The 14416-nt window shown below is 36.4% G+C and overlaps 1 protein-coding gene across 5 annotated transcripts in view; it reads left to right on the top strand.

Annotated features, from left to right (window-relative positions):
- ITCH (itchy E3 ubiquitin protein ligase) overlaps window positions 1-14416 on the top strand; it is a 63904-nt gene that overhangs the window by 25505 nt on the left and 23983 nt on the right. For 3 of the 5 annotated variants that reach the window (XM_054845004.1, XM_054845001.1, XM_054845002.1), the window contains 7 exons: window positions 731-821; window positions 2817-2955; window positions 6076-6200; window positions 7451-7588; window positions 9734-9776; window positions 11835-12004; window positions 13188-13422. In XM_054845004.1, the coding sequence (XP_054700979.1) occupies window positions 752-821; window positions 2817-2955; window positions 6076-6200; window positions 7451-7588; window positions 9734-9776; window positions 11835-12004; window positions 13188-13422 (920 nt within the window). In that variant the 5' untranslated portion in view covers window positions 731-751. Of the gene's footprint in view, window positions 1-730; window positions 822-2816; window positions 2956-6075; window positions 6201-7450; window positions 7589-9733; window positions 9777-11834; window positions 12005-13187; window positions 13423-14416 lie in introns of those variants that run through there. The other 2 variants (XM_054845003.1, XM_054845005.1) reach the window with 2 other exon arrangements.

Raw genomic sequence — 14416 nt, 5'->3', positions numbered from 1 at the left:
CCCCCCCCCCCCCCCCCCCCCCCCCCCAATACTGAATTGAATTAAGTTCAAAGAATAGCAGGAATACCTGCTTGCTTTGGTACTGAGAGGATCAGGCTAGCACTGGTGTGAGGCTTAGCATGTGGTAAGAGGGAAGGTTGGGCTGTCAATGAAGGTTGTCTTACCCTCTTTCAGAAGTGATGTATTTCCTCTTTTAGTGTAGTGCTTTGTAGAATTACAGCCCCTGTCTGTAGACTTGATCTGACCAAGTGAAAACCAAAAACATATGGAAGCAGGTTTCTCTAAACTTGAAAATCACTTTTTAATTTAGTAATTAATTTTCGGTCTTTTTCCAATGCTTGTGGATTGTGGTTTGGTTTTTGTTTTGTTTTTTAAACCAAGTAATACTTGACATGGGAAGATAAACTTCTTACCTAGGACTTACGACATCAAAATAGGCAGATATTTTCAGACATAAGAGGTACAGCAAATTTTGCAATTAGAACATCATTTGCTCTCAGTTAATTGGCAAATTGAAGTGACAAAATCAAAAGACCTCTTTTGCCTAGGACATGAATATTTACAGATCATGTAATAATAGAGAGTAAGCCCTTCGTAAGCTATTTTCTGCACTTTGGGGAAATGGGGAGGAACTAGAAAGAAAACAAGTGTGGTGGGTTTGTTTGCAGTATAATGTATCTACATGTCAAAAACCAGATGATTTAATTTTTTACATTGTCTCTTCATCCAGATTCAAGATCCAGCCCGTATTATGGCTGGCAGTGGGTCCAAATCAGGATTATCCAGTGGGTTTTCCATGAAATCACAGCTTCAAATCACTGGTAAGCCTTTTGAAAGGATATATCTTTTCTGGTTAGAAATGTAAAAGTGTTTTTCTCACAATGAAACGGAAGTTAGTAGTATGTTGCATTTCAGAAAGTTTTGAGTTGTACAAAACCGAAGAGAAGTCACACAATAAAATTGATGCTGTTATGCCATCATTACTTGGCAGAAATGTAGCTATTTTATTCAGGATTTTATCTAAAATGCATTGTGAAATGATACATTTTTGTGTAAAAAAGGAAGGAATATTTCTTTTTGAATGCTGTTAAGTAAATTGTACAGAACAGTCCTCTTTGAAATGTAATAATGTAATAGAATACTGCTTTCAGTTGCTAACACTTCATATAATTCCAAATCTAACACTTTCTCCTAACAATCTCTTTACATCTCAGGCTAAGTGAATCTGAACTACTGTTCATTAAATTTGACTTACTGCTTCTCCCTTGATACGTTTTTATGGCCACCATTGTAAAGGAGCTTTAATAAAAGTGTTGGTGAGAATATTACTGTAATTGAGAACCTGTAGATTGCATAGGAATGGATTTACCTGATGTGCTTTGCTTTTTTTAGTGCCCCACCAACAGAGTGGCTGTTGAAACTTAATTACCAAGTTTTCCTCACTTTTGCTCTCTGACAAATTTTACTGCAGCATAAAAGCTGAAATCTGGGAATGGGAGATCTGTGGATGTATGCAGGTCTATGTTTAGAAGCATCAAGGGTAATTTTTGCACCCTTAGTGTGAAAGATCTGTGGGTATATGCAGAAGTTTCACAAAGTTGTTGCTGTCTGAGGCTTGCTCCATTAAAGGCCTGTGACTTGCATAAAGTAAAGTTGAAGAAATGTCTCAGTGTTTAGAATTGAGAACGTTCAGATGTTTGAACAGTTCTTAATTTCTGTAGAAGTTCAGCTACAGTCTGCAAGCAAGCTATTTCCTGTGCAAATATGCATTACATTTTTGTAGGTGTTTCTGTAAACAGCACCCCCCCACCTGCCGTACCCTCACCTCCCTGTTCTGCTGTCCTCATTAGTTTTAAATGAACTTTCAGGTTGTCTGGGTAAGAAAGAACCTTGAGAGTAGGTACAAGACTGCTGATTTGTGCTGCCTCAAAGTAGGTCTTGATGCCTTTGAGATAGCGAGTCATGTTGAGACATGAGATGCTGTAGTATAGAAGTACTGGAGACATGAAGGGAAGGGGACCTCTTTGTGAAAATCAGTGTTAGCTAACTGAAGTTAATTTCTGTAAGATGTCTGTAATATACAGAGAAATGGTTTCCTTTGGGACCAGTTCAGAGCAGTTTATACTAAGCTACTTCTCTAAATCTCTAAAGGAGCATAGACTATAAAGGGAATCTAGGTAGATTAGCCATATGGACTTGAATTAGTCATCTTTTTTAAGGATGTAGTGCAGCTGAGGTGGGTGACGAAAACACAGAAGACCAAGTTGTTGTTTGTTAGAACAGAGTGGAGTTCACTGGCCAATTGGAAGTGATAATATATTGGTCCTAAGTACTATATTGTGAGTTTAGTGTTGCCAAGGAATCCAAGAACACTCCTAATGTAAGAGTCAAACCTCTGGGGTAGACTTGTGCACACACATGCTTCTTCGGCAAAATGGAGGCTTTGAGCTTTTTTAACAAGCAAGTGTAATAAACTCCAGGAATTGTCTTGGCTGGTGGTAGACAGGAGAAGGTTATACAGGATATTTTCTACTTTCAATACCTAAGTGCTTTTGTGGATCTTACACTGATTATTATTAATCATAGTGTCTGATGTTACAGAAGAACTGTTGCATCTTTTGGGTATTTGCGAGAGCTATAGCATTGTATAAAATGAACTGGAATACAAGAGCATTTTTGTCTAACGTATTTTTTTCTTGAGTGTAATTGTCAGGCATCAATGACCTGATACTTGAATACTGAAGCACACAACTGAAAAATATTATTTGCAATTGAAATCTTATTGACTAAATGATTATTTTTCTCTTTCTTAACAGTTATTTCAGCAAAACTAAAAGAAAAAAATAAATGGTTTGGACCTAGCCCTTATGTGGAAGTCTCAGTAGATGGACAGTCAAAGAAGACAGAAAAATGTAACAATACAAATAGTCCAAAGTGGAAACAGGATCTTACAGTGTAGGTTTGATGGGTTTGGTTTTCAATTTATTTGAGCTAAATTAATGCAATTGACAGTGGTTAATTAAGGGTTGTATTTTTATTTTAAGCAAGGCATTCAATTTTACATGATATGAAGATATTTGTGTAATTTTTGGAGCAAATATACTACAGTCTGGAGTATACATTTACAAACTATTGCGTTATGTCCTATGGAAAGGAGGCGGTGCTTATGAAGGGATGTATTCTGTATTAATGTATGTGGCATATCAAAGGAGCTTTAATGCTGTGAGTAGTGAGGACAGTACGGTAACTTGATATTAAAACTGACAGTCCCATGCATGTTTTTGTTGTCACATTGAAGGTTACAGTGTTTCAGAAATATGATGGCTGAAAAGTATAGCTGTACTTTGTGTACCACTTTGTTGTGTACCGTGCCATAGCACAGGTAGTTAGCTCTGTCTTGTGCACGTCTAAATTCAGTCACAAGTATAAAATTCTTGATTAATTTATGCCTTCTGAGTACAGAACTAACATTAGATTCAAGATGAATGCAGCTGTTGATGTTTCCTTGGCTAAGTATTTGTGTTGTGAGATGATAGGAAGTATAAAGCACAGAAAAAATGATCTGCAGCTTCTATAAAATTTACTTTTCTCTTAAGAATGTTTCACATGGAACACTGACATGAAGGTCAGTCTTGTGCTTGCACATTTGCTTATGCTTAAATTCTAGATTACTATTCTTGAGGCACTTTGAACATTCCTGCCTGATGAAAACCTTGTTTGTGCTTATTCTTGTCTTGTAATTCAGATTATTATGAATTTCTAGCTACTACTATTTACCTTACTTTCCACTGCAAAGAAGTATTTTAAGAAAAAGAAAACCTTGTGCTTTACATGCATATCAATGTGCAAGAGCAGAATTTTCTTTTAGCTTTTAAAGCCTGCCTTTGTTTCTTTTCTGGTTTTTTTAATTGAAATGTTTGTAGCTTACACTACAGGTCCACACAATAATACATAGGCGATTTTTACTCTTGTTCAGTAAACACTGAACAGACACCCAATGCATATCAACTTCATTGAAGATTACATTAATGCTACATGGAACTTAGTGGAGTAAGTTAATTGGTTTTTAGGAAATATTTTCACACAGCTTCTTACATTCAGATTCAGAATAAAAAGGAAAAGCATAACAGCTTCTGTGGATCTGTTAGGTCGACCTGCATATTCTGAAGGGGTTGCCTGACTCTGAAAGTCTGGACTTACCAGCCATATACAAGTGAAATTATTCACTGAGAAAATAAGCAGTCATTTGTTATACCTGTTTCTCACAATTAAAATAATTTAAAAATATATCAATGTCAGAATGTTCCTTAAAGAAAAAGAGTATTAGTATTAAAAATTACTTTGAATTTTTGCTATTAGGTATTTCGGAAAAAAAACCCCAAAACAAACAGAAATGTGTTCCTACAATGTCAGCAACTGATACGGACGTAAATTTGTTTCTCTGTTGTAAGACTCCTCAAAACTCAAGGGAGCATGAGGGGCAGGTGAATATTTTACCACTATGAGCAACTTTCTTGGGGGGAAAAAAAGTTTTCTGAGTCCATTCTTAATTGTAATATCAGCTATTTTGTGATGCTCATCTTTCTGCTGTTGTCAGAATACTTTTAAGAAGGAAAAAGAAAAATCTAGGCTTCTAGGTTTTCCTTATCACTGGGAGAGTTCCTTTATTCTCCAAGATTTGCTTGATCACATACTCTATATGAGCTGCCATCATCTTGCTGCAAAATGTTTGGTGAGATTTAGCAGTTTTGAAATAAGCATGGTTTGATTCAGCTTGTTTTGGAGCTAGAGGGAGGAAGACTAAGTACTGCTGTGGCAGAAAATATTTCTGTTTGCACGTGTTTCTTCTTCAGTAAAGGGCTCTCCCAGTACATAACTGTTGGAATCAATCTGGGAGTGGGGAAGGTCTTACTGCAAAGGTAATCATTAATCAAGAGCTTTCAGGTTTAGGGAGTGACTCTGCCAATGGCTTTTCTAGGAGCAGAGATGGACCTTCTCTACCACAGGTTGACAAATTCAAACTGTGTGTTTGGCGGAGACTACAGTATTGTGGTTTTACGACCTCACCAGCCCACAAGATTTTTCAGAGGGAACTTTGTCTCTTGTTTGGACTATGTAGAGGCTTACATCACCACTGTTTGTACTGTGCCTACTCTCTGGAAGGCGTATTTCCAGGTTATAGCACCATGCTTTGAATGAAGTTCAGATTTTTGTGTTACTAAAACAAGTAAAAATTTAAGGAAAGCCCCAGGGAAGTGAAAGGGGGTTAGAAATAAATGGTCAAATTCTTCTTTGAATTACTTGATTTGGAATGAAGAGAAACTTGTGATAATTGGATCCGTAAGGGACTTTTCTGGTAGTAAACCTGGAACCAATTCTGCAAGGACATAATCAAATTAGCACACTGTAGAAGTAACATATCCTACTCCTGGAAATGGCGAGGGGAGGTTTTGAATTGTTAAGCCATGGAAGATGTAGTGCGTTCTGTTCTCAGTAGATGCATTGGGAAGCCAGAAGTATGCTAGTAAAATGTTAACTAATATTGAATATATTCCTGCTTCTTGTCATAATATGATGCAAGTATGTACCAGCTTATTAGGGGAACAGTAATCTTCTAAAAATACTTGAAATAATTTTTATTATTTCCAAGTACTTCCCTTTTTATGGGATGTTCTAAAATTTTCTGATAACCTCTTCAGAAAGCAAATTTATGGTCTTCCCTCTCTGTGAAAAATTCTCACATCAAGGTACGCAAATGCTGAACACTCATGAAATGTGAACCTGCAAGAATCAGTCTTTTTTTCTAATCCTGGTTACAATCAGATGCTAATTGTGAGCTGGTAGTTTTTCTATAGATATTTCCCTTAAAATAGTAATATTAAAAAATGTTCTCAGTCTATGAACAGTCTTACAAACGTGCATGCTAGAATGTGATAATTAGAAATGGTTTGATGTTACCACCACTTTTTCTTTGTTTTTAAATAATTTTAAGTGACAGCTGAAGTAGGTTGCTCATTTCACCCTCTTCCCCTGCCAACAAATGCCCTTACACAGTGCTCAACTTTTTCTTTTCAGAATTGTCACTCCTGTAAGTAAATTAAACTTTCGAGTCTGGAGCCATCAAACATTAAAATCTGATGTCCTTCTGGGAAGTGCTGCTCTGGATATTCATGAGACTTTGAAATCAAACAGTATGAAACGTAAGTACAAGATTAACAATACCTTGGAATGCCGCAGAATTTGTCAGGAGTTGCCTGTTGATGAATGCTGTGTGCAACTCTGTAGATGGCCCTTAAGAATTCCTTTTGTTGCTACAGATTACATTTATGAGCTTCCTCCTATTTTTTCGGTGTAATCTTTTTTTCATTACACAGTCTGCTATGGTGTTGTTGAAAACATGGTATTTTTCACTTTGCTAGTATGTGCAAGAGTGAAAGCCTAATTAAAGAGTGTTTCTTTTTATATAGCTTAAAAATGAAAACTCTGATATGTTCCTGATGCTAGACCAGGAAATGTGTACAGTTATTTTTATTTAAAATAGGGATAAGTTGTATTATTTCATGCATCTTAGAACTAGTTAGCTTTTAGGCAGTATGTGCATCCTATGAAGATTGAAAGAGGAATATAGAATTCCACACACCTTTTACAGAATTTATGGTGCTACAGCATATAGCTTCATGCTGTCGTACTTATGTTCTGTCCTTTAAAGAAGTGTTTGCTTCTGGACTTCAGTTGTGGGTATTGTAAATGCAGCACGTTAATAGCAGTGTAATAAGCTGTTCTCCTGATGAAGTGTTACCGTCCTGCTGAATCTGGGTGGAAATTACCTTGGGTAACTACAATGGTCTGTGTATGCCACCAGATACCCTGCTGTAATTCACTGGATTTTGTTTCAAACTGTTTCATCAAGAACATTTATTTAGAGTTCTGTTTCACTGAAAAACAGCTATTTACCCTGAAAATACCTTTGGTCTGAGGATATGATGCAAAATCTTCACATTCTGGACGTGAATCTTGTTGTCGTTAGATAAATGTGAAATATTTTAATCAGAAGATAGAATTGATATCTGCTCTGTATGAAGAATATGGTGAATTACATTTCCTAACTGTAGGTTTTTGAGGACAGGTGTATTAATTGCTTTAGAAGTGTGGGCAGAAATATGAGGTTCAGTCTCTGCTGTAATGATAATTCTTTCTTTAGGCTGCAACAAGCTTATTGCTCCAGTTTTCCCCTTTTTGTAGAAATAATAGCTTTTTACTGACATCTGGAAATGATTAGTTTTACCACACAAAACATAAAAAATTATTGAGAAATAGAGCTGTAGTTCTGGGTTTTGTTTTGTTGTTGTTTTTTGCCCTTGATCACTGTGGTCTATGATTGGCTTCTTGAACAAAATGCACTTTTTTTGTCATGTAAGATAAACTTCCATTCTTTTCTGTACTTTTTCAGTTGAGCAGGTAGTGGTGACATTGCATCTTGTTGGTGACAGAGAACCAGCAGAAGTGGTAGGAGATTTGTCTGTCTGTCTAAATGGGATGCAGGTAGATCCTGAGCTCCTGACCAACGGTGATGCCTCAGGTACAAGAAGTAAGGAACTTTAATTTCACATGTGCCCTCTACATATATCTAGTATACAAAGCTTTTTCTTCCGGAACCTTTAACACAATGTTTTAATAATCATAACAACAGTGGTTTCTATAACTTCCTGTTTGTAGAGACCAGACCTCTCATGCATTTTTATTTGAGGTGGAGTTATAGTCAGATACAGGCAGTTTTCAGCCTTACTGTAATGAAGATAAGATCAGCACCTTTATTTTCTGAATTTTGCTAACTTATATCTAGCAATCCTAAACTTTAATGAAAGCCTCTAGCTTCCCTGAATGCTTAATAACATTACAGACAGAAAAGAACAGAAAATAAGTTAGTTTGATACAGTAATAATAATTCTGCTTACTAGGAAACATGGGCTTATATTAATTTTTCTTAAAATACCTCATTTAAATAAATGTTTTCATAGATTTTGTTCCCCATGGAGTGCTGCAGAGAGGGATCCATTATCCTGTTTAGTTGGTGTCTTCCGTTTCAGATAGCTAGTACGATTTTTAACTGAAAATCTTGAATACATGTAAAATGTGTAATTACACTAAAAAAAAAAGGAGGTTTAATTCCAGTGGTGCAGGACAGGCAACGGAGCACTTTTGAGGGTAATGTACATTGCAAAGTAGAAATAGATAAGAAGTTACTTCTCCAGAAGGCAGTATTGGAGAGACTGTCTGCTGTAGTAAGTAAGCTAGGCACTTAGTTGGCAATTTTTAGGCTTCTGGGCTTTTTTTTAAAGGACTAGAAGAAGTTGCTTTGTGAAATTGAATGAACACACTAGCTTTGTATCCATTATTACTTAAAGCTTTTAGTCCACCTTTCTTTGCATCTTATTAAAAGGATCAATCAGATCTGATAGTGTGGGATTTTTTTTTTTTTGTAAATAAAAGCCAAATGCTGGGATTGTGTGGGGCTTGTAGAATGGGGCTGAGGTGTGTTGATAGAAATACCTAGTGAAAGTAAAAAATTTTCCTCTTATGCAATACTTGGTTTTCATCTGTGCTTTCTTCCATTTCCTGAAATTCACCTGCTGAGAAAAAGGCATGCAGGTAGTGGAACTGAGTACTACATACATCTTTGGGCTTGACAGGAAAGGCAGACGTTGATATTCCAAGGCAGAAGTTCAGCAGAGGGTTCCCAGATAATCAGGGGACCGAAGCACGTGAGGAAAGAGTTACATCTTAAAAGTAGTCTAACACAGTCTTATTGTACTGGCTAAAGGTACTTGCAAGCAAATACATTGTTTGAGTAGCTTTTAAAGTTTTCTGTTTCCAGGATTAAAATCACTTCTGCGCGCAGCCAGCTAGCAGCACATTATCATAAGCCTTTACATGACTACATCCTTGTCTTCTGCTTAAACCTGTACATAGTTCCCATCAGAATTGATATCTGATTTCTTTGTTAATGACACTTGTTTAATTCTATGGAAATAAAGTATTTGTGCTGTCTCCATGAATGAGTTCTGTGCTGCATATTCAAGTATTGCAAGTGCTGGCACAAAAGGCAAATATTTCCAGGCTGGCTGAATAAGCAGTTGTCAAATGTTTGCGAATCTAGACTGAACTGCTACAATTCTGTTTGGAGTGCAGCCATATTTTGTACCTGCTTGAATGCCTTTATGCTAAATAATTTACAGAGAAAGGAAAGGGTCCAGGCTAGAGAGTCCCAGAAAACAAAGCCCCTGTGGTTGCTTGCTAGTCAACCAGAGAGAAGATTTTAGAGAAGTTGTTGCCCTTCCTGCTTTGCCTGTCATCATTGAAAAGGGAGAGGATATGAAAAGCCAGCTCCGCTCGAAGAATGGAGAACACTGCTTGATACTGCTATAAAGACAGGAGGGAATGCTACTGAACTGTGTGTTTGGGGATACTCATATAGTCAAACGATATCCTGTTATATCTTTGTAAGGTGAAAATAGTACTCACAGTGGCAGTGGCTTAAAAATAATGTTCACACACACATATACATAGACATGCAAAATGTATATGTTTTGAAATAAGACAGTACATAAGCAGCACATAGTGTATCACCTCCATGTTTAAAAGAAATGTGAGCATTAAAGACTCCTTCTTTTCTTGCAAATGATTCAGAATGTTGCTTATGCTTCTATTGTTGTCTTTTTTTCTGGTATTTAAGGTCCTACACAGAATGATAGCTCCAAAGTAAGGAATGATACACGGTAAGACTTTTTTCCTCTTTTTGTACTGCCTTTTTGTGTTTGCAGTTCTGAAAGCGGAATTGTATGTTTTATACAGAAGACAATTGAAAAATTTCTGAGTACGCTCTGCAACAGTATCTGTTAAGATCTGAGCATGTCCTAAACAAAAATACTGTACCATTGTACATTCACATTTTAAATTGTTTTCCATATGAGACCCATCTTCTAGGTTCCATTTGCCTCCATACCTGACTGATCTTTTGGGTTTTTCCCTTCGTGTTCCTCATCCTTCTCCTGGTGATTAACAAAAGTAAATTAAATTAAAAAAAAAATAAAATCCCACTGGTGAGTAAATGGCACTAGTTGTTTTGACACTATTTTGCTTTATAGCATGAAGGTATCAGAATTATATTTAGCTTTGTTAAGAAGATATGAAAAACTGTCTAGCAGTTGCAATGTTTTAAGGTCGATACCGGATTATGTAACCTGTTGCCTGGTAGGATAAAAGCGTGACCGTACTTGATGGTGGATTAACATGCAGTGAGCACCATGCCACTTTAATTAGTTCCCAGTACTACAAGTATTTTAAGTATCTCTACAATGCACAATGCTTTTGGATGACATCTGGAGTAGCTAAGTTAAATTTCACTATTTTTTTTAATAATTGTAACTCTTTTAGCTATGTCATCTAGAGTCTTCCTATGAAAGTTTATTTTTGTTGTTTCCTTTTCATGCTCAGAAGAGTATTTCCATGCTTGCGTATTCAGAATGCCTGAGTGTGTAATAGTATAATAATAATAATAGCTGAGTTGGTTTTAGTATCAACAGTGGGGGTTTTGGTGTTCATTAAAGGTCCATTTTGAGGATCATGTAAATGATCTGGAATATGTCTTGTAGTGGTTATTGTTACATGTATAGTAATGTTTTGATACACAACTGGTCAAATACACTAAAGATAAAAGGTTACACTTTTGACTTTAATGTTCAAACAGCAGCAGTATGCTTTCTGGGACTGAGGAAAACCTAGGCTATATCTCTTGTGAACTTCATATCACTACATGCTAAACTTCAGATTTTTACATGCTTTCATAGCTATTTACTTTGAGATTGGTGTGGTATGGTATGAATTATGTGTACCACACCTGGTATAGAGCAGAAGTGTGTTTGACAATGATATTGAGGTCAAATGTACACAATTCCACCTGGTCCTCTATGACTTGTGATTTACTTAGGCTTACCTACTGTTTTTTATTTTGTGTACGTTTAAAGCAATGTAATTTTAGAGGTACTGGGCTGAAACTGTAAGCTATGGTTTTATTACTGATGGCTTATGTACTTGACCTGCCAATCCACTAGAATTTTAGTTGACAATCTTTTTATTTTGCTCAACATATCCTGAAAACAAAATGCTTTAGAAGTAATGCTTTACCTGTAACTCTGCTTAAGGAGCTACAAATATATCAGAATAATACACTGCTAAGTATAACTGAATAGTACAGAGTGGGTGGGTATTGCTATTTAGTTTCTTAATTCTTGTAAAATTGAGAAGCTAATATTCAGAGCTGTTGGTCAAAATTTTAATGCTTAGTCCTAAATTTTCTAGCCCTTTCCAGAATTGAGTTTAGAGGCAAAATTGGTATATGCATAAATAAGCCTTCTAAAAATTTGAAGCATTCTGTGTGTTATGAGCATATGCTAGCCCTGTGGAGCAAATGCATTCAGACTGTTCTCAGGTCTCAGCTTTCCATCTCATTAGAGACAAGTGGAATTCATGGGCAGAAATAGCTGAGCAGCAAAATCCAGAGCTTGGGCCTAAAGGCCGGGTATATCAGGTTGGGAAACGAAAGAGGAGATTTCAGTGACAGATACATCTATTTCACAACCTTTTCATCAGTTGAGGTTTCATGTACCTCAGGAGATAAACTCTTAATATGTTTGTACAGATGTATGGGTTTTTGTAATTATTATGAATGTAAGAATCTCACCTAGTCATAACTATTACATTCTAGTGTCTTCCATTGTTTAATGTCATCAACACACTGTTAGAAAAGTTCTCCTTTCTGTCTGTTCCTGCAAAAGGACTAACTCAAATGGCCTTGAAAGCTGTGAAGATGGTGCTCCCAATGAAAACAAGACTGTTAATGGCAGTGATTCTCCATTACTCACAAATGGAAACTGCAAACCTTCTAGACCTCCCAGGCCTTCTAGACCACCTCCACCCACTCCCCGCAGACCCACTTCAGTAGCTGGTATGTATTCTAGGGCCAGGCACTCATTTCAAAGCTGCACCCTCTCTGAGTGAACATTTTTAACTACAATTTTTCATGGTAAAGTCTTTGACATATAACTTCCGAAGGAGTATTTTTTAGCTTGCATTCAATACATGACATTTGATCATTGTTCCTATCATTAGAAATGTCTTGCTTCCATGTCTGCTAAGCAATGATTGCAGTGATACGGCTACATGTAGTGGAGCTGGGACCAAAAGAACACAACTGAATGCTACTATTGCACTAAGACATCTGCTGAGTTTGAGGCTTGAGATGAAATCTACTGAAGGACTCACAGAACTGTCTCAAGTTGATAATATTGGGTTCTGAAATACTAGTTAGTTTCTGCAATTCTAGTTAAATTCTGTGCAATAGCAACACTTAAAACATTTGTTACTCTCTTGCACTGAAAGAATAGATTTTTTTTTAATAATTTTATCTGATTATTTAGAAACTACAAAACTTTAAGACAAGTAGTTCTGAAAAGTTAGTTGATGTTTTTAGGGTAACTCCTTCACCCCCATACGCTGCAATCTGTTTCAGTAGTCTCATTATTACAATTGATAAATGTGGAGACTGGATGGGAAACTGCCATACAGCAATTACTTTAAAAGATTAATCCAGTGTAGTTCAGTAATAAGGCCTGACGTGTACAACTTTTAATCCCACCCACCAAATGGCATTCAGAAAAAACTGAAAAAAATTAAAGAATGTATGTATTCCCCTCCCATTCTGATAATTTCTTTCCATGCAATCTCAGATATCTTCTTGAAAATTTTATGCTTATTATCTCTTAAATTATTATTCCAAATAATAACTGAAAAATAATTAACTCATCAATGCAAGAAAGCAGGTTTTTTATTTATAATGTTTAGTGTTTACAGAATGTAGACAATTTGCTTTGGTAAATATGATTTATTATATCAGAAATATCAAAATTGTGCTGTTGATGGCAGTTCTTGGATTAAAGCATTTTTACAAAGTGAGATAAAATTGCTTTTTAGTTTTTGTGTAAGCTGTAAAATGTGGCTGTGTGCCTGCACTTTGAAATACCAGTTCTTGCATGTTTACTTTTGTGATTTACAACTTCTAAAATAGATTGGTGGTAAATACCAGTTAAAAGGCTTTTTTTGTTCTGTCTTTGATATCTCTGACATCATAGCAAGTGTAAATGGTCCTTCATCCACATCCACAGAAGATGATGGGGCCAGTGCAGGATCACTGGCAGGTACAGCTGCAAATACATCTTCAGAACAGAGCCCTGAGGGGGCAACAGCTGCAACGACAGCTCCTGCAACTGCAGCGCTCACCACACCTCCAGTATCAAGACAAGTCCAGCCAGTAAATCCTCCACCTCAGGCACTTACTACAGTCAGTCAAGGTCCTCTTCCACCTGGGTATGAGTGTAATGATTTTTTTGTGTGCTGACATTTCTGATTTTACTTTATTTTACTTAAAGTGGGTGTAACATTTGTAACATCTGCCTTTTGCTGCTTAACAAAAATCCCCCCGGTATTCATTTGGGGGTTTTCATAACTGTTTTGTCTGGTAGGCCTTCAAGCATGGTTTATTCAAGAAAATAATTAATCTTTCAGGTATTTTTGATACCTGTCATATGTTCCCATGTCAGTGAAACATAGAAATTTTAAATAGTGTGACGGCTTGCTGTCTTCAAATTACAGTAGAAGTCAGGTAGTAAAATATTGGTATAGATAAGTAGAACAAAAGCTGTTATTGCAGTACATAATCTGCAGGTCCTGGGAGTAGCACAGGTACGCCGTTGTATTTCAGGCACATGTGGAACTTGCCAGATGGTTGGTCTGTTGCCTCAAAGCTCTCATTTAGATTCTACAGTAAAAAAAAAAGGGGGGGGGGAGAAAAAAAAAAGAAAAAAAAAGAAAAATAGTTTCTGGACTCCGAGTGAGGGAAAGTAAAAGCTTCCTAATGCAAATGGTGTAATTGGTGAATTATCTATCTGCCTTAATTTGCAGGCAGTTGAACCAAAAGGTAGGAGAGGTCTGAATTACCTTGCTTACTCACAGGATAACTGTGAAAAATAAAAGCAGTCTTGAAAAAATTGGTTGTTGCTTTACCATTTTGATTTCAACAGAAATGGCAAATTAGCATGCTTTTTCCCCTGCAGTGTTACATTTGATGCAAATACAGGGGTGAGTCAGTATCCCAAACGCTGCATATGCAGAAAATGTGACCAGTGCCCTTATGATGAACTCTACATATAACTGATCTGTGCAAAATTTACATATTTTGAGGATTTGAATTAATGTTACTCTAAAAGGAGATTATGCCCTACAGACAATTCTGTTCAACAGGTTATTGATACACTTGATGTTGAATACAAAACTTTGCTTCAGTGTTTGCTGAAAATGTATG

This window comes from Grus americana, chromosome 17, assembly GCF_028858705.1.
Source record: "Grus americana isolate bGruAme1 chromosome 17, bGruAme1.mat, whole genome shotgun sequence".
Classification (NCBI taxonomy): domain Eukaryota; kingdom Metazoa; phylum Chordata; class Aves; order Gruiformes; family Gruidae; genus Grus; species Grus americana.
This window is presented reverse-complemented; position numbering and strand designations above follow the sequence as displayed.